At 37.6% G+C, this 24,981-nt stretch overlaps 1 protein-coding gene across 1 annotated transcript in view; it reads right to left on the bottom strand.

Moving 5' to 3' along the window:
* The window catches only part of LOC140239464 (uncharacterized), a 78,046-nt gene that overhangs the window by 14,474 nt on the left and 38,591 nt on the right, over positions 1–24,981 (bottom strand). The window contains exons 11-12 of the mRNA XM_072319628.1: positions 16,337–16,509; positions 11,706–11,779 (exon numbers count right to left, since the gene is read on the bottom strand). Of these exons, the coding sequence (XP_072175729.1) occupies positions 11,706–11,779; positions 16,337–16,509 (247 nt within the window). The remainder of the gene's footprint in view (positions 1–11,705; positions 11,780–16,336; positions 16,510–24,981) is intronic.

Genomic DNA, 24,981 nt, shown 5'->3' on the forward strand with positions numbered 1-24,981 from the left:
CAGTAAAAAGTAGATAGAATGTGCACTCCTCATGAAAAAAAAATAAATGAAATTTTGTGGAATTCTTTTTATATTTTCTCCATACTGTTGTCTATGATGATGTCATTAAGTGTAGCAGTCTCCTTATCCAGCGATGACAGCACCGACAGTTTAAAACTTCATAGCTTTTGATTACACTGTCTGAGAACTTTTCCTCAAACTTTCACTGATGTGTTCTGCTGGTATTGCTGCTTTTACTTGAACCACATTTACATCTGAGTTTTGGTTTCCTGTAAGATTTATATGTCTACCCATAGGAGACTTGTGAGGCAATGATTTGACAAGCTCATCCGATATATAGTATAAGAAGTGAATGCAACTAAAAATCACAGTGTAAAAATTTCCATAACTTTTTGGTGTTTTAGACCACCAGCAGCAAAAGTAAATAATATTGATAATAATAATATTAATAATGACAATAATAATAATAATAATAATAATAATAATAATAATAATAATAATAATAATAATAATAATGATAATAATAATAATAATAATAATAATAATAATAATAATAATAATAATGACAATAATAATAATAATAATAAAAATAATAATAATAATAATAAGAAGAAGAAGAAGAAGAAGAAGAAGGATGACAGTGATGATGATGATAATGATGATAATAATGATATGGTATTCTTTATCCTGGGGTCCGTTTCATGAAGCTATCACATAAAAGCTACCACATAAATCTTAGAATGGCCAAAGTCGCTCGTAGCTAAGGAGAGACTTTCACGGAGAAGTAAAAACCATTTCACGAAGTCTCTCCTAAGCTATGAGAGACTTTAATTATTTCAATCGTCATGTTCGAGGTTAATACTAATTAACATATCATGAGCATATCATTAACGTGTTCTCCCTATTGTGTTACATGCGGTGTGCAGTCTCTACATAGATATATCACGTACATATACACACAGGGTATACAGCGCAGAGGCAACTTACAGATCTACGATGGAGGCAAGATCCTAAAGGCCAAGTTGCATTCTACACCGCTACTAGTACACATTTCTATCAGTAAGTATATTTAAAGCTATCTGCAATTGAAAAGTAATGCATATGGATTCATAATGTGATATTATTTGGATATATTTTTGTTCGAACCTTCTACAATTCTCCAAGGGCTAGCTAGATGTAGATCTAATCTAACTGGTAGTAGCGTTATCACAATAGTCCCACGCAGCCACATCGCTGTTTGTTTGAATGACCAAATAGCCAGCTGAGTTAGGTAGTTTGTTAGCATGGACTATGGTTAGTGAAATGTTTGTGGGTCGATTTTTATGATATATTTAGCGTGCAGATATTTCATGAGAGCAATTGCCCAATTTGTTCATGAATGGGTGAATTGCAGGTAAGTTAAGGCCTGAATAGTGAAGGGATCGAAGAAGCAACCAGAAATTTCATATTAAGAATAGTCTGCATTTTATTATTATTTTTTTGAAAAGACGTGTCTAGATAATTACACTAGCTGTGTGGATAGTATTCAGAAGTGATACAAATTTTTCGTTTTGTGTCAAATCGACAGGAAAAATCTGTTTGTTTGTTGTTGTTTTTTCAGTCTAGAAAATCTAGGTTATTTTGTCCCACAGAATTATGGGCCTAGCCTAGGCCTAATGTTTATAGGCCCTAACGTGAACTTTACTAATTTAGCGTTAGCAAGTCACAGAGAACCGGCTGTAACTTTACCTGTGTCGTTGTTACGTTTACAAGTCCTAATGTTACTAACCTTTAGGTCTACAACCAAAACATGCAAAGTACTAGGGGTTAGAGGTTATAACTGCGACCAGCCCGAACGCGAAGCACTGTGTACAACTTGCAGGGAGTACCCCGGGGTTAGGGCCGGTAGTATTATCTAGAGAGTCCGACAGTGGTTTGACTAGATCTTGTACAGTACTAAAGTACTAGTAGTAGTAGTAGTAGTAGTAGTAGTAGTACGTAGATCCAGGTCTACACAGAATATAAATTGGAAACCATGGTTCAGATCTTGGTTCAGACTTGAAAGCTACAATTGTATCTTCAACAATTCTAAGTGCATACAGCACTATAATCGCAATGCATGTGTTGCAATTAGATAGAGAATGATGTTTACCTAAATGAATCATAGGCATGGTATGGAACCTAGAATTCTACTGCTATACTACCAGATGTCTATAGATCTAACGTTAGAATCCAGTGGTATAGTGATCCCGAGTAGCACCTACTGACCTAGATACTACTTATCCGGTGTATAAGTAAACCAGACTAGACCCTTAGCCTTGGTATTCCTAGATCTAATTAAACACATTATCACTAACATCAGTAGGCCTATCACTAATCAGTAAGGAAGTTAATAGGTCTTCTAAATAGTGCTATCTATCTAGGCAGTTAGTAGATTCTATAGGTCCATACTCCGATGCTAGTAGCGCTTACACAACTTCTTTTAGCAATTTAATTCATGATGACTTGACAACAGTTGATAAGAGTCCGACTGTGGCTGCATCTCAGGCTGTAACTGCGACCAACCTGAATGTGAAGCCACAGTACAGCTGGTACTACCAGATCTTAGGTAGATGTAGACCTTGCAACATGGATGCCTATTGACAAGATCTAGAACCTCAAGAAGTCTTAATACTCCAAACTATAGGCTTACACATGTTGAATTGAGACAACTCAAATACTAGTAGTGTGTCTTTTAATCATCCCCCCCCCCAAAAAAAAGGTCCTTTATATATTTAAGCTGCAAAAAAATGTGAACTGATTTCAAATTTCATACTGATTCTAGACATTGTGTGTAAAATCTTGTATAATCAAACAACAGTTTGAAAACACACTTTCTATTTTGTATTTACATCATTAATTATAGTGTTAGATATGAAACATCAGTCAGACTGCTACAATCAGACTTCTGCATCTCACAAAGCCCAGAGTCAGTTGCTGAACTTCACTGAACACAGAACCAAACTGCTGAACGTCCATCTTCTCCACAGCTAGACTGCTACTGAACTTTGTCGAGACTTAGCTACCGGCATGGTCACCTTCAACAGAATGCAAGTATTTCAGCTAATACTATTTTAGCAGACAACATATCTGTATATGTATATTTTTAGTGGAACACTGTTTTCCATCATTGTGATTATTTACTATTTTTGTTGCTATGGCAAAGTGCATTGTTTCCTTTTTATGACATCATTCGTGCATGTACTTTATATTGTATTTGAAACAAAATCCTTTATCAGACGAGTCTAAGAAAATGAAAAAATTGTATCACTTTGGATTATGTCAACGTTTTCTTTTCTTTTTGATGACGGAAATAAATAACTATTGAATTGAATTGAATATATTTCAAAATACTACAATTGCAACATTATTTACATTTGTTCATCAAATTGTTGAATAGTGTTAGACAGGAAATATTGAAAACAATGTTTGCTGTAATATCCATCTTGGTAATTGAAAACAAACATTCTTATCCAATCAATAGTGACCCTTTTAGAAACAACTGTTGTGTGCATTTTTTTATTTCAATATCTGTAGAATATGGCATACTGATCCAATTGAAAAGAGATAAATCATGGAACGGGAGGGGGGGGGGTACCTGCATGTCTACATGTATCAAGCTCCTGAAACCAACTGTAGCAATCACGTTATCTTAATCATGTACTGTGATTGTTTGTTATTACCCTCTCCCTTTTCTAGTATCAAAACAACCTCATGCTCTCACAATGTTTGAAACAAGAATATTTGACATAGCTAATCATTTTAAACTGTGAAATGTCCTATTTACAGCTTATCAGTAGGTATTAGTGAATTCAGTCTTTCAAAATCAATGGTAGGGCTTTTCAATTTGATTTCTATAGCTTGTTATAGCAAAGGCTAAGCACCCATCTCTAACATACATATACTTTCTAATGTCCCATGTCCTGCATTCTGTGTTTTGTTTGTAAGATATTAATTGTTCTTGTATATTGAATAAACTCCACACAGCCAAGGACCAGACAACAGGTGAACTTCATCCAGTTCAGAGTTACGGACTGGGGGCAAGATGCAAATGGAAAAGTCAAGTGACATTGTCATGGATATTCCACCATCTTCATTTGGTATGTTAAATAATTATTTTTAGCTACTGAAGCAAGTTGAGAAATCATGTTATCTTGATCATCTAAAGTGAATGCTTGTTATTAATTTCCCCTCTCATTCATTACTAAAACTAACCCATACTCTTACAATTTGCTAACAGGGGCTCATTACACAGTGATTCAAACTTTGAAAACTGGCAATTACAACTTGTCGTTCACATAATATATCTTACAAAATTGATAACCATTAATGAACATTTTGTTGCTATTGCTTGTTCTAATAAAGATGTACACCCATCTCAGATATTTTCCAACTATCCCATTTGTGCATCTGGTGTTTCTGTTTGTATGGTATTTAACTGTTCTTATATTTGCACACCCAAAGGCCTGAAGAGAGCTGAACCTTACCAAGCCTTGGGACAGACAACTGCAGCTGAACTTCACCCAGGTCAGAGTCAGACTGCAATTGGACTATGAACTGTATAGCAACATCTATCTATGACAGAACACAGGTATGCTTTTCTCAAATCAAACCTGAAAGTATAAAGATTTTACAAAATAAACAACTTGAATAACAGTTGAAAAAAGGCAACCTCTGTTGATGGCATATAAGTTACAGGTAATTCGGTCTTTCTTATTTTAGCAATTATTGTAGACTTGGTGGACAAACCATGTCACCTCTATATGTGAACTGTTCCACACGAGAAATGAAGAAATTAGTGCATTTATACACCCCAGTTGGGAGTTGATTTAATGTTTATGTCTATATCAGCCACAATTGGGAATTCAGTACGGCTTACATTAGTTGATTGACACACTGACATAGCAATGCAGCTGATTTGTTGCATAACCCATTGAATCATCTTTCTGTTTATTTTGGAACCCCCAGCTTGCCTGACATAAGTTACAATCCTTTTTAAAAAGTCATGAATGTATAACGTTCTGTCAGATGAGTGTTTAAAGTCACAATCACATTCTCATTTTGAGTCTGTGTCACACCTTTTTTGTTATCAGGAAGAATCCGTTACACTAATTCTTGTGTATGACATCCCAGACGATTTTCTTAGTTTTTTTCGTAGATGCTGTTAAACTGTTTCTAATATACTGTATAAGAAATTGCTGAAAAGTAGTTCTGTGTAATGATATGTGTGCCAGTCATGTGCGTATTCATTCAACTGTAAGCCCACATATTTTAACACTCTGTATAATGTCAGGCAGAGGGGATGAATGGCATGTCATAAAATTTCAGTATGTAACCAATATTTGTTTTTCCATATTTGTATTTCTTTTTTCCTTTCTTTCTTTTTTCTTTCATATAGATTCTCAAGGCATGGAGCTTGCCGAGGGTGATGCAGGCAGGTTGAATGCAACATATGATAGTTTTTACCGCTGTATATATATATAATTTAATCTTTCAAAATCAATGTATATACAGTGAAACCCGGTTATAACGAGGTCTGTGGGACCGCCAATATTGCCTCGTTATAACCGGTTCCTCGTTATAACCGTACGCACTAACAACAAAGAAAACATAAGCATGGAGTCACATATACCAAGCAATCAAACTTATGAGCAGTCTTTGTGTTGTTATCAAGTAAATGGATCATTATTATTGAGAAAGAATAAAAAGGAATCATTTGTGAATTGATACCAAAAGAATTAAAAAAAAGAAGGGGTTGAAAACGCGTTCTTTGTTTTTCTTCTGAAAAATCTCCTCGCGTGTGTTGTGCATGCCTTCTTGAAAAGTGCACGGCAGGGTTGAATTCGTAATCCTTTCTACACCTATCTCTTCCTCGTGTATTGAACCATTCTGAAAGAATGAAAATATCATTTGTGAAACACAGTATAAAATTTTAATAAACAAAATCACATTGCATTAAAAACACTTGTTACTTTTTTTCTGAACATGGGTGCAAGCAGAGTAACATGCATTATTCAACTTATTTTACGCTGTGTGCGCCCAGCGGGATCGCGATGATTACATTAATTATTTAGGCTGTATTCCATGATGTTTGCACCAGCAGGGGTTGAAAATGCATTTTGAATTTTTCTCCCCAAAATCTCTTCGCATTTTGTAAATGCGTCCTTGAAAGGTGCACGACATGGTTGAATTCGTGATCCTTTTTACGCCTATCTCTTCCTCATTATAACGGACGATTCTGAAAGAGTGAAATTATTCATTTGTAAAATACAGTGTGAAATAATATGAACATCACGATGATTTCATTAATTATTTCAGCTGTAATCTTTTACGTAGTGTACACATCAATGTTTCACAACCAGCAAAACAACTGGAAGTTGGAACTAACATGGAAAGGATTATGATTTTGATTTCTAATATATAAATAGGTTAGGAGAGTCCATCTGAATTGAGTTGTACATCATTTTAAATCTTAGAGTCTGCTCTTTCAGAAAGAGGATTGAGCTTTTAACTTTTTGCAAGATACTAAGAAACCACTAATGAAGTGCTACAGAGCATACCATTCTCAGAGGAATTCAAAGTTCATTTGATGAAAATCGGTTTTGAAATGGCTGAAACATCCAAAAACAAAGTAAAACAAAGTAAAAGCGATTCTAATGAAAGGTTGGTTCCACCTTTTATAAGGAATTGCTTTATTTTGGATATTTCAGCCATTTCAAAACCAATTTTCATCAAGTAAACATTGAATTCTTCTTGGAATTACGTGCCCTTTGATATTTCAAAAGAGGTTTCTCATATCACAAAAAAAAAAAAAAAAAAATCTGAAACCAGGTCTCAACCAAAACTACACCATCCCTTTAACCAGAAATCCATGTTTGGTGACTTTTTGTGACTTTTGGGGGGTTTTGTGATGCAGAGTCACAATTGCAGTGTTAGATATGAAGCTACAATCAGACTATTGCAGTTTGACTGCTGAACTTCACTCAGAGTTTTGTCATAGATGAGTCCATAGGTGATGGCATAAGTGCTTTGCCAGGCATTAACCAAACCAGAAATGAGACAAATCCCCCTTAGAAAAAAGAGAAGCAAATGCATTGCAAAACAAAACAGAACAGCTATGCATGCAAAAAAGTCAGTGAAAAGCAAACGGGTGAATCAAAGCACATTTAAAAAAAAAAAAAAAAAAAGAAAAGAAGATTTATAGTAAGTGGAAGAAACCATTTTAAATGGACAAATGCAAATCTCTGTCAGCACATAACAGTCATTTCTGATTTCTGATTACAAAATATTTGCAATGATAGAATTGCTTTAAAGAAGAAATTTATAGGAAATAATATCATATAAATTGACTGTTTTCCATCATTTAATGTTATTTTGATTAATTTCTGACATAAATCATGCAATAAAGTTGTCTCTGCTTTGAATATAAAAATCTTTATTTTTACCAAATTTGAGCACTGGAAAAAGTTTGATGCGGCTACGAAAAGTGCTAAATCTGTGACGTCACCACGTGTGTATGCAACCCAGTGGGATTTACATATCTATAGGCAAACTGTGTGCACTTTTCAGGAAATTGGTGTGTAATTTGTTGTCAATCTAGAATAAATCGTCCGCCAAAACTATATATTCACGTCGTGAAATTGTTTGTTTGTTTGTGTTCATTGGAATCATATTTTACACCCATAGATTTACGGAAAAACAAAGTTTTAAAAGCACAAAACCTATCGTCAGCTCAAGATTCACGATTGCCATGATCAGCTGTTCCTTCGTACAGCCACAATTTGCTGTTATTATTGACACAACAAATCGATCATTGTGGGGGAATTGCGTATAGCTGAGGTAATCTTACATACTCATGAAGGATGATAACTAAGTCAATGAGCTGTAATTGATTGGAAATCATTTTTACACCCATAAATTTACGGAAATACGACGTTTGAAAAGCACAAATCCTAACGTAATCAGTTCAGATTCGCGATTGCCGTGATCAGGTGTACGCACAACAGTACCAGCAGAATCGGCAGTGAAGAGGTATTCCTTGATGCCGTGATTTCAGCTTGATTCTTCTTCGAAATGGCATGATGAAGGTTTGTTAGATAAATGTGACCTTCTTTTTCTCTTGTGTGTTGGTTTAAATTCTAATTTCTACCTCAACTTGCTAAAAAAAAGTCTAACAAAGCGGGAAACTGCAACATTTCCGTGCTGAGCAGCGGTCACGATACACGTGTTGCATACAAGCATGCACCGCTGCTTTATGCTGCAGCGATCCCCATAGTATAACACGTAGGTTGATTGTAAATCAGGGGGTTCCTCGGCGCAGTTGACCAATCGTGAACACGTATTTCGATCACGTGTCTTGGTAAGCAACAAGGCTGTTTACGCGTCTAGGAGACGATTTGCATAAACTTACGCATGTTTCAGACGAATTTATGAATGAAAGTGAGTAGCATGACATCATGCCATGACCATATTTGGAATAAGCAGAGGTAGAGCTTTCTCTAGGTACCAAATGTGTTAGGGTTCAACGCAGAATATCTAAGACACGATCGCCAAAAGAACAGTCATTTTCGCCGTAAGCGATGGCGATTTGGTCTTTAGACATAAGATTTTGGCCAACATTTGAGATTGACATCCCACTTTTCTCTTCAAAATTCCACATTTTGTAGGTTGTATTTCGAAATGTTGTTGATATCAATCAGAAACTAGAAAATTTTCCCTACAACGTGATACCAAAATGTCAATTTGGTCCCTGAGGTAGGTCATTTTTTGACCTTTTTCGGGCTGTAGCGCACAATCACATTTGCCGAGAAGTTTCGGGTTTTGCCAGAGCGGGTGTCATATAGCCGTACGGCAAATCAGCTCATACACATTAGGTGACGTCGCTCAAATCCGATGTTTCTTGTAGCGAACGGAGCTACGTGGTCATGGAAATTGGGTGCTTTTTCAATCTCAAAAACAGTTTGGGGGTAAGGTTACATCGTCTAAAAGATATCCAGTTATATTAACTAGCTTCTTAGCTTTCCGTAGATATCAAACTTGTCATATTTCTAGATTCTCTATAAATTTCTGCTTTAAGTTCAGCTGCTTTCACAATTTGATTAATAAACCATGAAAATATTTCAAATGATTATGAAAGATGTGTTGAGGTATAAGTGATCCAAACATAAATACATCAGTGAACGTTGCAGTGCATTATTTTTGTTATTGTTTCCAGGCGTGTGACGGCAAACTTTATGTAACCAAGTTAGAAAATTATACCTATGCGGGCAATTATAATTTCATCAGAAAGATATAATTAAGAATATCTTATAATGTAGAAATGAAGTAGAGTGTAATACCAGAAAATACTGTGAGTGATAATAATTTCACAAAGACTCTTAACAGTATCATCATTGTGGTTATGATAATTGTGCTGTGATTATGACGATATTGAATAATGAAATACATGTTTTCAAGATCAGATTTTCCAATGAATCAGGCAACCAGAATATGAAAATTTGACAGCATCAACTGTTTCAATAGTTTCTGCAGTTACATAATCTGTCACATGACATGTAGTTAAATTGTGTAGAACTAATATTAATGAGTATGAAATTGATAGTAGTGAATGAATTGAATAATTGAATCATTATCGGCGCTTGTCATTCTGCGTCTTTAAATGAAATGTGTTTCAATTGTGGCAATTGATGAGTAAAATCAAATCCAAGTATGAAGCCATGAATACCTGCAGAAACTAGAACTATCACTCATTGTGATTTTTACCCCCACCTCCAACTGAGGGAGTTCGTTCAACCAGCACTAACTTTATACGGTTTTATTTTTTTTTTAAGTTGTTACCATGGGAACGCATTGTTCAACATTGAATAAAGTTGTGTTTTGTTTATTAAAAAATTCTGTTCGTCATATGTGTCATAATTACGTATCGCAAATCAAGTGCTCAAAAACTGAGGGAGTTAGATGAATAAACTGGTAAGTCCTATGATTTTCATAAAAAAATGATGTTACCATGGCAACACACTGTTCAATATTAATGAAAGAAAATTTGAAAGAAAAGTTTGCACAAATACATATTATGACTGTCACATGTGTCAAATATCAAGTCAAATGCTCAATAGCTGAGGAAGTTAGCTGAATCCACAGTATTTTTATATGATTTTCATTCAAAATATTCTGTTACCATGGCAACACATTGACAACGATCAAAGAAGAAATTCGCACATCAGTCAATGTACTTTAGCAGTCTCGTGTGCCAAATTTCAAGTAAAATGCTCAAATACTGAAGGAGTAAACTGAATCCACAGATTTTTTGTATCATATTCATTGAAAATGCTGTTACCATGGCAACACAATGTTCCATATCTATGAAAGATTGAAGTTTGCACAACTGCATATCATAGTGGTCACATGTGCCAAATTTCAAGCCAAATGTTGAAAAGCTGAGGGAGATGGCTGAATCCACAATAGTTTTGTATGCTTTTTATTCAAAGTCTGTTGTTACCATGGCAATGCATTGTTCATCAATGACGAAAAATAAAGTTTGCACATCTACGTACTATACCGGTCACATGTGCCAAATTTCAAGCCATATGCTCAAAGACTGACAAATTTATCTGAATTCACAATATTTTTAGATGCTTTTAAGTGAAAAAAAAATGCTGTTACCATGGCAATTCATTGTTCAACATCAACAAAAGATTAGTTTTGCATATCTACATACTGTAGCGGTCACATGTGCCAAAATTTAGGTCAAATGTTAAAAAACTAAGGAAGTTAGGTCAATCCACATATTTCTTTGTATGATTGGTATAGAAAAAACTGTTGTTGCCATGGCAACAGATTTCTTCACACCCACACACGGAAAAAAAAAAAGCATCTTGCACAACTACACATTACATTGATCTGATTCTATGCTGACTTTCAACTGCATTGCTTTAAAACTGAGGGTAGTAGTTTAATCCACAATAATTTGTATGATTTTTATGAAAATATGTCGTTGCCATGGCAAAGCATTACGCGATATTAACGAAAAAGATGTCTTGCACGTCTACCTTTGACAGTGGTCACACATGCCAAATTTGGGGTCAATTACTCCAAAGATTAGAAAAAAGTTTGATACAATGACTCTCAAAAAGCTATCACATAAACTTAGGAGTGCTCCTGACCACTCCTAGATTTATGTCATAGCTTTGCCAAGTTAGGAGAGACTTTATGTGCTAGCTTTGTTCATTAAATGGTTTCTAGAAAAAGTCTCTCCTAAGTCTGTCTTTATGTGATAGCTTTATGTAATAGCTCTTTCATGAAACGGTTTTTTTTAGCAAAGTCTCTTCTAAGTGTGACTTAGAAGAGAGAAAGTCTCTCTTAAGGCTTTCATGAAATGGACCCCAGGGTAGCCTCTTCAATGTTACCACTGTTCTACCAGAGGGCCCTGGCATCACCATTACCCTAGCATTGCCAGGTACCAATTTACGCACCTGGGTCGAGAGGGACATGGTTAGTCGCAATCTTACAATTTGATTTGTACATCTAGGGAGACAAGCAATGAAATCATTTCATAGCAGTATTAGTTGCTGTTGTTGTTGTTGTTGTTGGAAGAACAACAAAAAGGCAGCAAATTCCGGTCCAGATTAGAATAAGTGTGATATTTGGATAAGGAGATGCAAGCTTTCAAACACTGCAAAAGCACTCACCTTTGGATGGAGAAAAGGACATTTGACATTCCTGCAGTTTGGATGAAACTTGCACACTGTCTTACTTTGCAATGCTGAAGGAAAGAACAAACAAACAAAAAAACAAATAAATAAACAAACAAAGAGAAAAGCACATTTCAAACAACTCTTTGTATTTTTTTTCTTTAGTTGTTTGCATATAATAGGTTTAATTCCCAGTCAATATTGTACTAAAGGCCGTGTCACACCTTTCCAGGCTAGCCTTGCGAACAACTTACGAAGAACAATTTTTACTACCCGGAGGTTCCCGCAGATGACCCGCACATGACAGAACCTAGCACGTATCTCATCCGTAGTCGCCCGGAGGTGCGCACGTAAATCTTTTTTACCCGCAACTATGTTTAGGCCCTGTCACACCTTTCCGGGCAAGTTACGTGGGCTTGTTGAGTGTAGGGATTTTCCAGCATACCAGATTTTCCAGCATACCGGGCATTCCTGAGGGCGGACGAGGATTTGAGCGAGTCAGTGCATGTGTCTTACTTGCTGGACGCGTTTTACCTAAATTCTACTTGCCAGTATACTGTGTGACCTTTGTACCAGTCGCATGGGGGCTGACAACTCAGTGAAGGAATTCCTCTGAAGGAATGACTGAAATCCCACAGAATGTCATTATCTTGGCTGCATACGAGACTGTGTGGTACCTGCGTGGGAGTTGCCTGTGAGATGCTGCCGCTGAGGGTCTCCTACTGGCGTTCTGCGTGGACCGCTTCGGGCATTCCCACGACTCACCCAGAAAAAATTTTGGTCATGCTCAAAACTTGGCTGCGGTTAAATCGGACTTACGTGTGCACCTCTGGGCAACTACAGGCGAGATACACGCTAGGTACTGTCAGGTGCGGACCAACTACGGAGAGCTCCGGGTAGCAAAGTCATTTCCCCGCAAGTCAAGCCGCAAAACTTCCCCAGATGTGGTATGACAAGGCCTTGAGCATGCTCAAAACTTGTTCCGAGTGAGTCATGGGGGTTCGCTCGCAGCGGTACACGCAAAACACCAGTATGAGACCCTTACCAGCAGCACCTCGCAGGCAACTCCAAAGCAGGTACATCTCAGTACCTGTAAGTCGCTCGTAACAGAAAACAGATCGGTTTCAAAGGTCACACAGAATACACGCAAGTAGAAGGTAAGTAGTACGTGTCTAGTAGGTAAGAAACAGGTGCAAAACTCGCAAACATTCTTGTCCGCCCGCGGAAAATTTTCCTGCGTGCGGAAAATCCCTCCTCGCAAAAAGCCCGGTTAGCTTGCCCGGAAAGGTGTGACACAGCCTTTAATGAATCTTAGAGTTTGAGTAGGCAGTTCCAATTTGCCAAAGGGAAAACAGAAATGCAAAATGGGCATTCAAAACCACCATAGGGCAGCCAAAAATGCAAAATGGGCATTCAAAATTGCCATAAAACAGCCCAAAATGCATAATGGGCAGCCAAACTCTCCATAGAGCAATTGAAGGTGGAAAAACACATTCATATTTGCCATAATACATTTGAGTTGATAGCATGATACGACATATGCCTGAAGTTACAGCATTCAATTTCACCAAAAGAGTTTTCATGTTCATAAATAATGCATTCCATTTAGCATTGTATTTACACAGATACGGCAATACATGCATTAAAAAAATTATCATTTGTTGCACACTTATTGTTTGGTTTCCACTGAATGTCATCCTAATTTCTTTTAAGTCATATTTTGCTCCTCTGATTTCTTCACTATGTTTAAAAACCTCTGTCTACACAGCATTGATGACATTCTCCTTTGTATCTATACCAAATCTTATTCATGAATTCTTGGCACATTTATATTATCCTGCTACAGACAAATATAAAAACGTATTAGTGGAAAATTGAGCAAAGAAAATGGGATTCCATTGGGATTTTCTTTGCTCAATTTTCCACTAATAAATTATATTCATTTCTGTTCAGTTTTTCTGTTTGTGTTGGTTTAATAGAAAAACTAATACATACACATACCTATAATATGATGGAAGAAAATCATGATGTTATATTACATGATATGATCTATGTCTCCAGTGTATGTATTCAACAATAGTTAAAGAGATGGTGCAGATGAAAAAAAAAAATACATCATGAAAGAAAATTTATGCAGATAAAAAAAAAGCCGATCGATTCTAATCTTGACAAATCCTAATGTCATTCTAGCATCGAACATGGTGATGATGATGATGACATAGCATTTAGTACCATTTATCTGTAGAAATATTCAAAGTTGCACGGCTCCTACATGGAAGGGAATAGATTTTCCTGTCGCAATTTCTTGGCAAGCAGGAAAAACAGTGTTGGAGAAGGAGTCAAATCTCTATCCAAATTGTGTAGTGCAAATTTCGACATAGGTTCCATAGCATGAAAGTTGAATGTTTAGCATTCCACTGGCTTTGATGTTCCATATCCCAAGCCGCTCTTCTATAGATTTTTGATATGGAGACCAAATGAGAGGTTCTTGATTTTAATTTCAAGCTATATTTGGGAGGAAATGCTGAAATCCTGTGTGGAACTTTTGGTTATATGCTATGGAACAAGCCCTTTCAGTTTTCCTTCAAATCTTCTTGTTCTTAATACCCAAGGACTAAAAAAACAAATATTAGTATTGCATAAAAAGTTAGCATTTAACCATCTTGCGCATATCTGTGAATGATTTTGTTTCCCAGGTTCAGTACTTAAATGTGAAACCTTTTGGATTAAATAATTGGCTAATGCTTTGGTAAACAGAATGCATTTTTTTTTTTTTTTTACTGATTTTTGTTTAGCTTTCCTGTTCTCTACATACTAAATAATTGCTGCCAAAAACATTGAAAGGGACAGCAAACTGCTGCTCGCTCAGTTTGCTGTGAATGAGGAATGAGGCATACTTTAAATAGAAATGCTGTCTTTTGTTGAAGCAATTTATTAACACCTGCGACATAGCGCATTAACTTCTGGGCGGCATGGAGGATGGGTGCAAAGGAAAGATTCTTGTTTCTTCTCCTTCTCACTAGCTATATTCAGACAAGGGCAGGTTTGGTCGGAGTAACTTCGGAGAAAGGGTCGGAGGAAGCTTGGTCGGAGTAACTTCGGAGGAAAGGTCGGAGTATTGCCCGTCTGAACAAGGTCGTGGTAACTTCCTCCGGTCAGAGGAACTTACCATGACCTCTTCCTCCGACTTAGATACTCCTGAGTTTTCTCAGGAGTATCTCCCTACCACAACTAGCCGGTAGAAGTAAATTGCCCGTGCGGACAAGCCCTCGGAGTGTCTCTGAACTTACATACCTTACGATGTAGGTAAAACTTCCGGGGTCAAATCGCAATGTTGACATTTTGCAAGTACACGTGTGTGTGTGTAGTGCAATTCTAACCTAGTTGATCACGACAAAGAAGCTAGCGCTCAGAAATTTCCATCAACAAGAATGGAGAAGACAAATGCCGCTGGTAAAAAAACAATCGTATGGTCAATGTGGGTGGCACTACCACCTCCAGAAGTTACACCGACCCTCCATGGTGATCCCCGCGAAGGCCACGGTAAATTGGTCGGAGTTTCTTCCCACGACCGTCATGTGGACACAGGGTCGTGATAAGATAAGTACATATTTGAATTTTAAGTGCTGCGCAAATAATTTTTACTCCGAATAGCAATACGTCCAAACATGGCTACTCACCTCCCTGCTCTAACTTCAGCTCTAGGGCATTTCATGAATGTATGGCTTCATTATGTATGTATCTGCGTGCTAACTGGCAATCCTGGTTTGGTTGGCTCACAGTGAATTTAAATGATGATTGACAATTTAGGTTGCCCTACCCGCAAAATTGAATGATCCATTCATACTTTTATGCAATGTGTGCAAAAGTGAATGACCTATATATACTTTTGCATGCATTGACTGCAAAATTGGATGGGAAAACCTGCCTCACACATTGTCTTTAATACTTCATAGCTTACTGCACATGGCCTATTAAAATCATGCACCTAAACCTCCTTTTTTTTTGGGGGGGGGGGGGGACAACCTTTTATTTCTTCCGAAACAAACACCATTTGCACTTGTGTATGCCCATCATCGCCTACCCAGCAGAAGGGCCCTGGCATGAAATTCTGACACCCAAATCAAATTTTGGTGTGTGACATAATTTAACAGAGTTTCGAAAGCTCTTTCAAATGATTTAACATCGTTGATTTGTGATTTTTGGAGCATGCAGGCCTAATGGCCCTTCTGCGGGTCAGGCAATGACACACACAATTGTGCTGTCATATCATTTGAATTGTTAGCTGTCATTGTAATTTTCCTTTAACAATGCACTTTATGCCACTACTTTACAAGCTCTTTTCTCTTTCTCTTTCTATTTCTCTTTCTCCCTCTCTGTCTTGTTTTCTGTCTCCTTGTCTACTTGTCTGTCTATCTTTTTGTTTGTCTGTCTACCTATCTTTCTCACGTCTGTCAACATGTCTTCACTTGTCTATTCATTGATCTATTCTACCTTGATGTCTATCTGCCTATCTATTTGTCTGTCTGTCTGTCTGTCTATTTGTCTGTCTGTTTGTCTCCCACCCCCCCCCCCCCCAACCTCTTTCTCTTCTTTCTATCCTCTCCCTCTCTTTGTTGCTGACTTACTTGGCTTGAACCTTGGCACAGCTCTGACCGGGGGAGTCTGTATGATGACTTGTGCTGGCTTCGTCCTGGTGGCGTGAGTGTACGGACACGATGGATTCATGCAGGTGGCATCAAACTTACAGTTGGGATGGATGAACAGACACTTGTCACCAAACTTGCAGTTTGGGAATGTCCTGCAGGAGAGATAGACAGAGAAGGGGGTGGGGAGTTAATGTGTTTATACATTTCCATTTATTTAAGGAAAATGTAAGGACCTCGATCATCCGGCCATGTCGGGACCAGCGGGCCTCCGGATAATCGATTTGGCCGGAGAAGAGAGATATGCTCAGATACAACACTTTCTAGCATATCATGCTGGGGGTATACAAATGTTATTACCAATTTACTAATATTATGATTATCTGCATGGCATTGTCATGTTTCATACTTCACATGATATGGAAATAAAATGATATATATATCCCTGCATGTCCCTTTATGTATTGTTTGATTAATATTGACCGACAAAGAGATTGATATTGCGACTCGTCGAATACTGTTGTTGCATTGTACTGTAACCACTGCTGTGCACTCGGTGCCAGTGACAAGCTCGGCACCAGTCACTGAAGTCGTCTCACGAACTGACTTAAAAGTTAGTCCGCTGCAATGACTGGAATATATCCCGTCGTGTATTTGCATGGTAACGGTTGAATGTGTGTTTGTTTTGAGTGAGATTTGGCACTGAAAATGCATGAAAACATTAAGATAAAAAGTCAGCCAGTCAATGTCCGGATAACAGAGAATCCGGATAAGTGATGGCCAGATAATCAAGGTCCTATGGTATGCCTGCAAATAGAAATGGAAATGCAAGAGAGAGGGTTAGAAAGTGTGGGCATGGTGGGGGTGGGGTGTGGGGGAGGAGAGAGGAGGACACGGAGATGAAGTGGGAGGAGGAGGTTATTTTATGGCCAGGAATGACAAGCCTCGGTTCACACAGATTCCATGAAATGTGGACGAGAATATTTTCTGCGATTTCTGTGATTTTGTGATCGCTGCAGGCCCTTCGGGCAACACTCTCCTAATTTTGGATATATTTTTATAATGAAACCCCAAAATAAATATGGATTGAGTGAATGCAGCAAAATTAGTTGAACACATAAGTAAAGTTTGAAGGAAATTGACTAATCTGTTCAGAAGTTATTAATTTTCTGAGTTTTGATGTCACCATTACTAGATAAGAAGACTACGGTTACAGCTCCTTATTCCGAAGGTTCGTTATTCCGAAGGCTCTTTAGTCCGAAGATTCGTTATTCCGAAGGTTCGTTGTTCCGAATTTCATTTTCGGATTAACGAACCTTTGGAATAAAGAACCTTCGGAATAACACCACAAATGTTCGGATTAATGAACCCTTTTTCATTTCGGATTAACGAACCTCTAGGTATAGGGAATTTGCGTGTTTCGGATTAACGAACCTTCGGAATAACGAACCTTTGGAATAGCGAACCTTCGGAATAACGAACAGCACCTGAAGACTACAACATTATGTGATGTCAAGCATGGACAATGATATAAAAAACTATATAGAGAATTCAACATCACTTTATATTCTATCAAATGCAAACAGTCTCTGACTTGTAACTGAAATGTGTTTAGGGTAATATTATCCTCCCTGCTTTCTGTAAGAGGTACAGTCAAATGCTCTTTCATTATGCGAGAAAGAAGAACATTTCTTGAAGTTCCTGTATATTTTCTTCATTTTGTCAAAAATGTGACATCACAAAATGTTTTAGCCTTCCCAACGATGGTGGTACTGAATCTTTAAATATCAAAAACTTTTCAGCAGATTGTCTAATTTTCCTCAAACTTCACTGATGTGTTCTACTCATATTGCTGCATTCCCTCAATCTATGGATACATTTTGGTTTCATTCTCCTTTATCTATATAAGCATGATTATCCTGAGGTTAAAAAAGAAATGACCACAGCGTACCAATTTTATCGTCAAATCAAGCAACCAACACCACATCAGAGGGAAAAATGTATTCATTTTTTCTTGATGCTCCAGGAAGAAAAATTCTGAAAAAAAAACACACAAAACATCACTAGCTTTCTTTTACTTTCCTTATTGAAGAAAGCGATCGACCTTCCATACTCTAATCATCTTGTTGTGCCACAACTGATTGATATCCAATATCTTTCCAATCTTTTTGTGATTGTAGTTAGTTATACTGCAAGTGCTCATGCATTTTTCATGCAAATTCATCATCTTAATCAATTACATCTTCCAGTCAGAGGTCTGATATCTATCATCTCAATCTCAAAGGAATATTTGTCATTTGTTGAAGTAAGAAGCATTAATACTGAGAGCTTAGATTCTTCTGCTCTGAACTTTCCTTGAAGCGGGAGTGTTACATCTTGGAAGAAATATTCACTAACATATAATGCATAATTTGAAATAATAATTCGATCATCCTACTATCCCTAATGCTCCATCAAACCTGCCTTCTGGCTCATCCAGATTGCACTGCGAGTAGTGCCACATGCAGACACACACACAAAGATGCACAGACAGACAGACAGACACATACACCTCCAAGTCCCCTCCCCTTTTCTTTCTTCCTCCCATCTTTATTCATTCTAGAGTTCTTCTCCTGTAGTCATTGGTGCTACCATAATGCCTACTTGAGTTGTCATAAAGTAAAGGCTGCTTAAAGACATGAAGAGTTTGTTTGCAAAAACCGATAAGTCCATTTTTGAAGATTTTGAAGTATGGTCTCTGTCATAAAGTACAAAATAATACCTTTTAAATGATATATTGGTCACTACATATAAAGGTATGGTATCTTTGAAGTTATGGTCAAAAGAAGCAAAAATTTTCTTATTATTCCCTTTATTTTTCTTGACCTTTAATCGCAAATATCTCCATTTGACAAATATGGACTTATCGGTTTTTGCAAACAAACTCTTCACATATTTACCATTTGCAGATAAAACAAAAAACCCAACACTAGTGCTTTTGAATAGTTCTAAAATGTGAGTTAGGGATAGAAACAATTTGAATCCATATAATCGATGTTAAGTATTGTTAAATACACATAATGTGAACAATAGTCATGATAAAAATGTTTCCAGACAAAACCATCTACAGTTATGGTTTAATGAGAAGAGAAAAATAGTGATATCTCCTTATATTTTAGGATCTATTGCAAAAATTTTATATGGTACGATGTTTTGTGATACATCTGACCTTCATATGCATCTTAACATCACCTGAGACGCGCTGCCTTGATGCTTGATAAACAGCAGCAGCGGCTTCAGGGACAGTGCGTCTCAGGTGATGTGTGTCTTTTGCCTGAGACGCGCTGTCGTTGAAGATGTTGTTGTTGTTTATCAAGCGTTTTGATTGTGAGATCATGTTGTTGCCAAATTTTTACCTCCACGAAATAATCCTTATTACTCTAAAATCTCGTTCTTCAAAATAATCCCCTTAATCGAAAAAAAGCTACGACTATAATTTTTAAATCTTTTTAAGATAATAAAGATACCACTACCTTTGGAAATGAATGATGTTCCTAGGTGTACTGAGTTTGTACTTAGCTCTCTTTTGTATCGTCATGTAGGGTAGCCATAATGTGTCCATTTTTATCGTGCGCCTTCGTATCTTGTTATCTACTATCTTTGGTAGAAGTACAGATTTGCGGGCGCGCGCGCTCTGCAGTACTCGCGCGCTATCGGTAAAGGTACGGTAACAACGGTACGGTATGTAAAAGTTGTGCCAACGGCAAGCCCTCTCTTTACGTGAGTATTTTCCCGGTAGTCATGTCAGCTTTGCAACGGTTTTCAAACGGTAATGCTTGAATGAAAGCAGATCGGTAAGACAATATTTTACCAGTAAGGAACGGTTTTCCCGGTAGAGCATTAAGTTATTTCATAGCGGTAGTGTAGCATACTGTACACATGAATGTATGCCATTTATACATGCATAAAATTTGCTATATATTAATGACTGCAGATCTGACACCGTAACAGAACGCTTGATCACATTTATATAATCATATATAATAATATATATATTCACATATATATTCATATATTCATATAATCATATATTCATATATATATATATATTCATATATTCATAGTATAGACCTGTTGATCATTTGTGATTATTTGTAATTATTTGTAATTATACAGTTACAGACAAGCTTGATTTCACATAGACCATGTACAAAGTACAGCCGGGCCAAAGGCGGGGCCTAAGGCCGGACCCAAGGCCACGGGCCTTAGCCCAGAACCAGGGGCCCGGTGGCCCAGGGGCCCAGGGGCTCACGGGGCCCAAGGCCGGGCCGAGGCCAGGAGCCTAAGTGCTGGCCCAAGGCAGGGGGCCCAGCCAGGGGCCACCAGACTGAGACCACTAAGAGTACCAGTCATGACTTGCTGTGATAATGATGTGACAGGCCTGTGCATACACATATTATGTAAATACACTGTACAAGGCTGTGCATATTATGTAAATACACTGTACACTAACTATACACAGCCCAGTCGCTGTATAAATCGCGACAGGGCTGTACCTGAGCAGCCCACAACACAGAGCAAACACAAAGCAAATTCTACGATTGCATTTAGTTTTGATACTTGACATCATTTTTTGTCACCTCAAACGCATCAAAGACAATCTTTATTAATGAGACTTCATACCATACCTGTTTTCCTGGGGTTATTTGTGGGAATTCTGCGATCTGGGTACTATTCGCAAATCTAACAACATGTGAAAATATCAACTCCTGATCATGTAACGTGCATGTGTACATTTCTGTGTTCACTGCTGTATTCCATGAACATGAATTCAACAACTACTGTTATATCCTGTAATATGAGCTGCCAGGACAAAACTCACATACGCTCTGATTCTGTATAGCAATCACTTTCAAAGCAATGTATTGATACATTGCTTTGAAAGTGATTATTTCATTTTTTATATATATTTTGTCTCTAAATAATTGTATTTTTTAAGGAAAAAAGCTTAAAAAATGGAATTTATGTAAATTTATGCAAATTAAGCAAAAGGCATTAATTGTTTTTATTTCTAAATGTGTCCAATAATCTCATTACCCTTGAAAATATCAGGTTCAGCACTTAAATCACTTCAAATGGGTGCGCTAGCAGTTCCAAGACCTTTCTTTGGAGTATAATGCCTCTGTAAAACATGGAGCTATTGACCCCCTATTCATTGGATGTGCGGAAAATGTATTTTAGGACATTTCTGGAAGATTTCGCTGTAAGTCTTTCCTTATTATCATTTCCTTGTGATTATTTCATTTTTTATATACATTTTGTTTCTAAATGATCGTATTTTTTAAGGAAAAAAGCTTAAAAAATGGAATTTAAGTAAATTTACGCAAATTAAGCAAAAGGCATTGTTTTTATTACTAAATGTGTCCAATAATCTCATTACCCTTGAAAATATCAGGTTCAGCACTTAAATCACTTCAAATGGAGAGTTTTATCCAATTTTTTGACAAAAGTCTAGAAGTTGGCGGCCATCTTGGATTTTGGCGGCCATTTTGAGTATTTCTTACTTGTGTGCTTGACACTCGAACCAAAATTGATTTATAGACAATTACCTTTACAATGGTACCAAAAATTAAACTTTTACATCAACTTGAACTGAAAATCAAAAATAACACATGCAAGGCCCCCCACTAATATCTTGAACATTTTTTAAATCACTGCTCCTTTAATACTAGTTGAAAGAGTCACAAACTGAGCCCTTCATATCCCCTCTCATCCCCCCCCCCCCCACACACACCTATGAGATGGGAGGCTCATTTGCAGAATTCAAACACCGTGACTGCAATTGCACCTGCAACAAGTTGCACCACAGAATTCTTTATTCATATACCACTCCCAAGTACTGCAAAAGGCAATACTATGAGGGTTTCCTTTAAAAAATCTAAGACAGGCTGATTTTTGCATCATCATAGTATTGTGTGTGTGTGTGTGTGTGTGTGCGTCCACACAAGCATAATGCAGGACTGCACACTAAGACCCCGTTTACAGTGCAGGGCTGGGCCGAGCCCAGGCCGAGCCCAGGCCGAGCCCGGCCTCAATTGCGATACTCGGCCCTGCAATTTTGTCCGTTTACAGTGGAGGGCTCGGCCCAGACTTTTTAATTCAAACCTTTCAATAGTTTGTCGTACTGGCGCTCTGCTTGTAAACAAACGACTATTATTGGGAGCGCGCCTGTCGCAATTTGGTACCGCATATGGCCCAGTTTGCGTTTACAATGAGAAATGGCCGGGCTACATCCAGAACTTTGCCAAATGCGCGGCCGATTTTGGTACATTTTGCCTTTTGTGCGTTTACAGTGAAATGAAGGCCGGGCTTGGCTGCGGCCGAGCCCGGCCCTTTCACTCACCATAAACGGGGTCTCTCCCATTTTTCTACTGGTCCAACCTGTCTGTCAGACCAGTAGGTACTGGTACCCAGTTTCTCCATGTTTTACTGGTCTATTCCTGAAAAAGTTACTGGTTATGGACCGTTGGACCAGTGCCAGTGTGCAGCATTGCATAATGTATCTTTGGTTTTCACATAAAGTTGCAAAACTGATTTTTCCTAAACCATTGTTATTGGCTGTTGTATAAATAGCCCGACCAGGTCTCCGTGCACCAGCGAAACTTGTGTACAGCGAGAGGGCTGTGTATACATTGTAGTTACTGCATGCACTGTCTTACGCTTTTTCCTGGAAACTATGGTGGCATAAAAACAATGCAGCTTCAGGAGCAAGGAAGAAAAAAAAAGTTCTGTTGAGTGATTGCAGAAATAATCTGTAACAGCAACGTGCTTTGAATCTCTCAAGTCATAGTATGCTGTAATGCATTTTTTATCACATGAAACTGTGAGGATCAAACTGCTTGTAAATGTTCAATAATACGCCCAGCGCACTGAGTGATATTCCCTGTTGTGGCTTGTTGCCATCGCGGCGCCAAGTCGAGAATCCACCACATTTCGCAGGAAATTCATGACAGATCGTATATCCCTTTCCGAATTTTCATTTCGGAACTGCAGTAGTTACTGACAATGCACAGATTATTCTCATTGTTCCCCAGTGAGAAAGAAGCAAGGGGGGAAAAAATGCCTCACTGGCACAGAAAAATGTTTTGTGTCCTTTCCCTACGATTTCTTGCTCTTGTTTCTGTCAATTAGAAATATTGATAAACTTGATGCTTGCTGATTTCACAAGGGAAATCATTTGCTCATTCAATCAACACTAAGTGTCTCGTGGCTAGCATGACATACAGCCAATGAAGCCGCATTGTGATACACTGGGCCGGGCTTGCTAATATGCATAAAACTTGATAGGTGTTATTTTCACAAGGGAAATCACACTCCTTTTCCATCAAACTAGTGTGGATCAAATGGCAATGGCACACGGACGATCACTTCTAGGCATTTTCGCATTGACAGTGACCCTCTCTTTGGTAGTATCAAAGTTGTGATTGTACAACCCTAACATCGTATCACATTATACATTGCATTAACTGAGCCAAGACAGAAGGCAAAACTTAATCAAAACAAATCTGTTTTGTGCATTTCATCTGCCCATCAATGGAGGTATTGCATGCTTGAAAAAGAAAATGTTTGTCTTGTATTTTTCACAAGAGAGTTCACTTTTGTGCTGCTCAATGTCAAAGAATCCCCCAAAACAAAGAAACAAACAAACAAACAAAACAGAGAAAGATTTGTTCAGGTCTAAATTTTCTCAAAACAAAAGATGAACTTTCATTTCCTTTACAGTTGTACAAACTAATATAAGCCAAGGAGTTTGGAAAAAAAATACATACAATGCAACCAGTCAGAAAAGTGAATGTCAGAAAGATGTTTTAAACAATCATTTAGCATGAAACATGTAATTTGAAATTTGGAATACATCATGCACATAGATTCTACAAGATGCCAACTAGGTAGCACACAATGGGCCTTGATTTGACCCCTGCAACATGGGGACTACTGTGGTGGTGCTACACTCTTGCTACATCAAGATATCATACCTGCATCTACAGGTCTCGTTAAAGAAGATAGCATATCTGGCAGTAACCATGCATATTTCATAGGTTACCTGCATTACTGCAATAAACAAGCCATCAGGGGAAATCCCCTTCTTCTTAACTCTCACTCACAAAAAAAAAAGACAGAAAGAAAGAAAATGAAATCAGAGATGGGCTCTCAATGACAAGAAAGAAGAGAGAGAGAAAAAAAAAAAAAGGATAAAATCCTCACTTCATCAAGTGTGATCGTCCGACAAATTTGGATACAAGAGCATTCTCAAAATGACTGTTTGAACCAAAATATCCGGCACCATCTGTTTGTATTAGGCTACCAAATTAGATATTAATGGATTCTTTCATCCCCTCTAGCCTACTCTAAATGTATCAGTATAGTTGTTCTAGCTTCCTGGTGATATAGATTTATTTATTTTTTTTTAAAAAGAGGACAACAGTAGAGATGCACACATTAACGAAAAGTTTGATAAATGCATACTGCTTTCTTTGCTGAAGGAAGAGCACAAACACACACAGACACACACACACATACAGGCACAAAAACAAATTAGAAAGAGTGAGTGAGAGGATATGTTTAACAACTGGAAGTTTTATGTATGT

This window comes from Diadema setosum, chromosome 1 (genome assembly GCF_964275005.1).
Source record: "Diadema setosum chromosome 1, eeDiaSeto1, whole genome shotgun sequence".
Classification (NCBI taxonomy): Eukaryota; Metazoa; Echinodermata; class Echinoidea; order Diadematoida; family Diadematidae; genus Diadema; species Diadema setosum.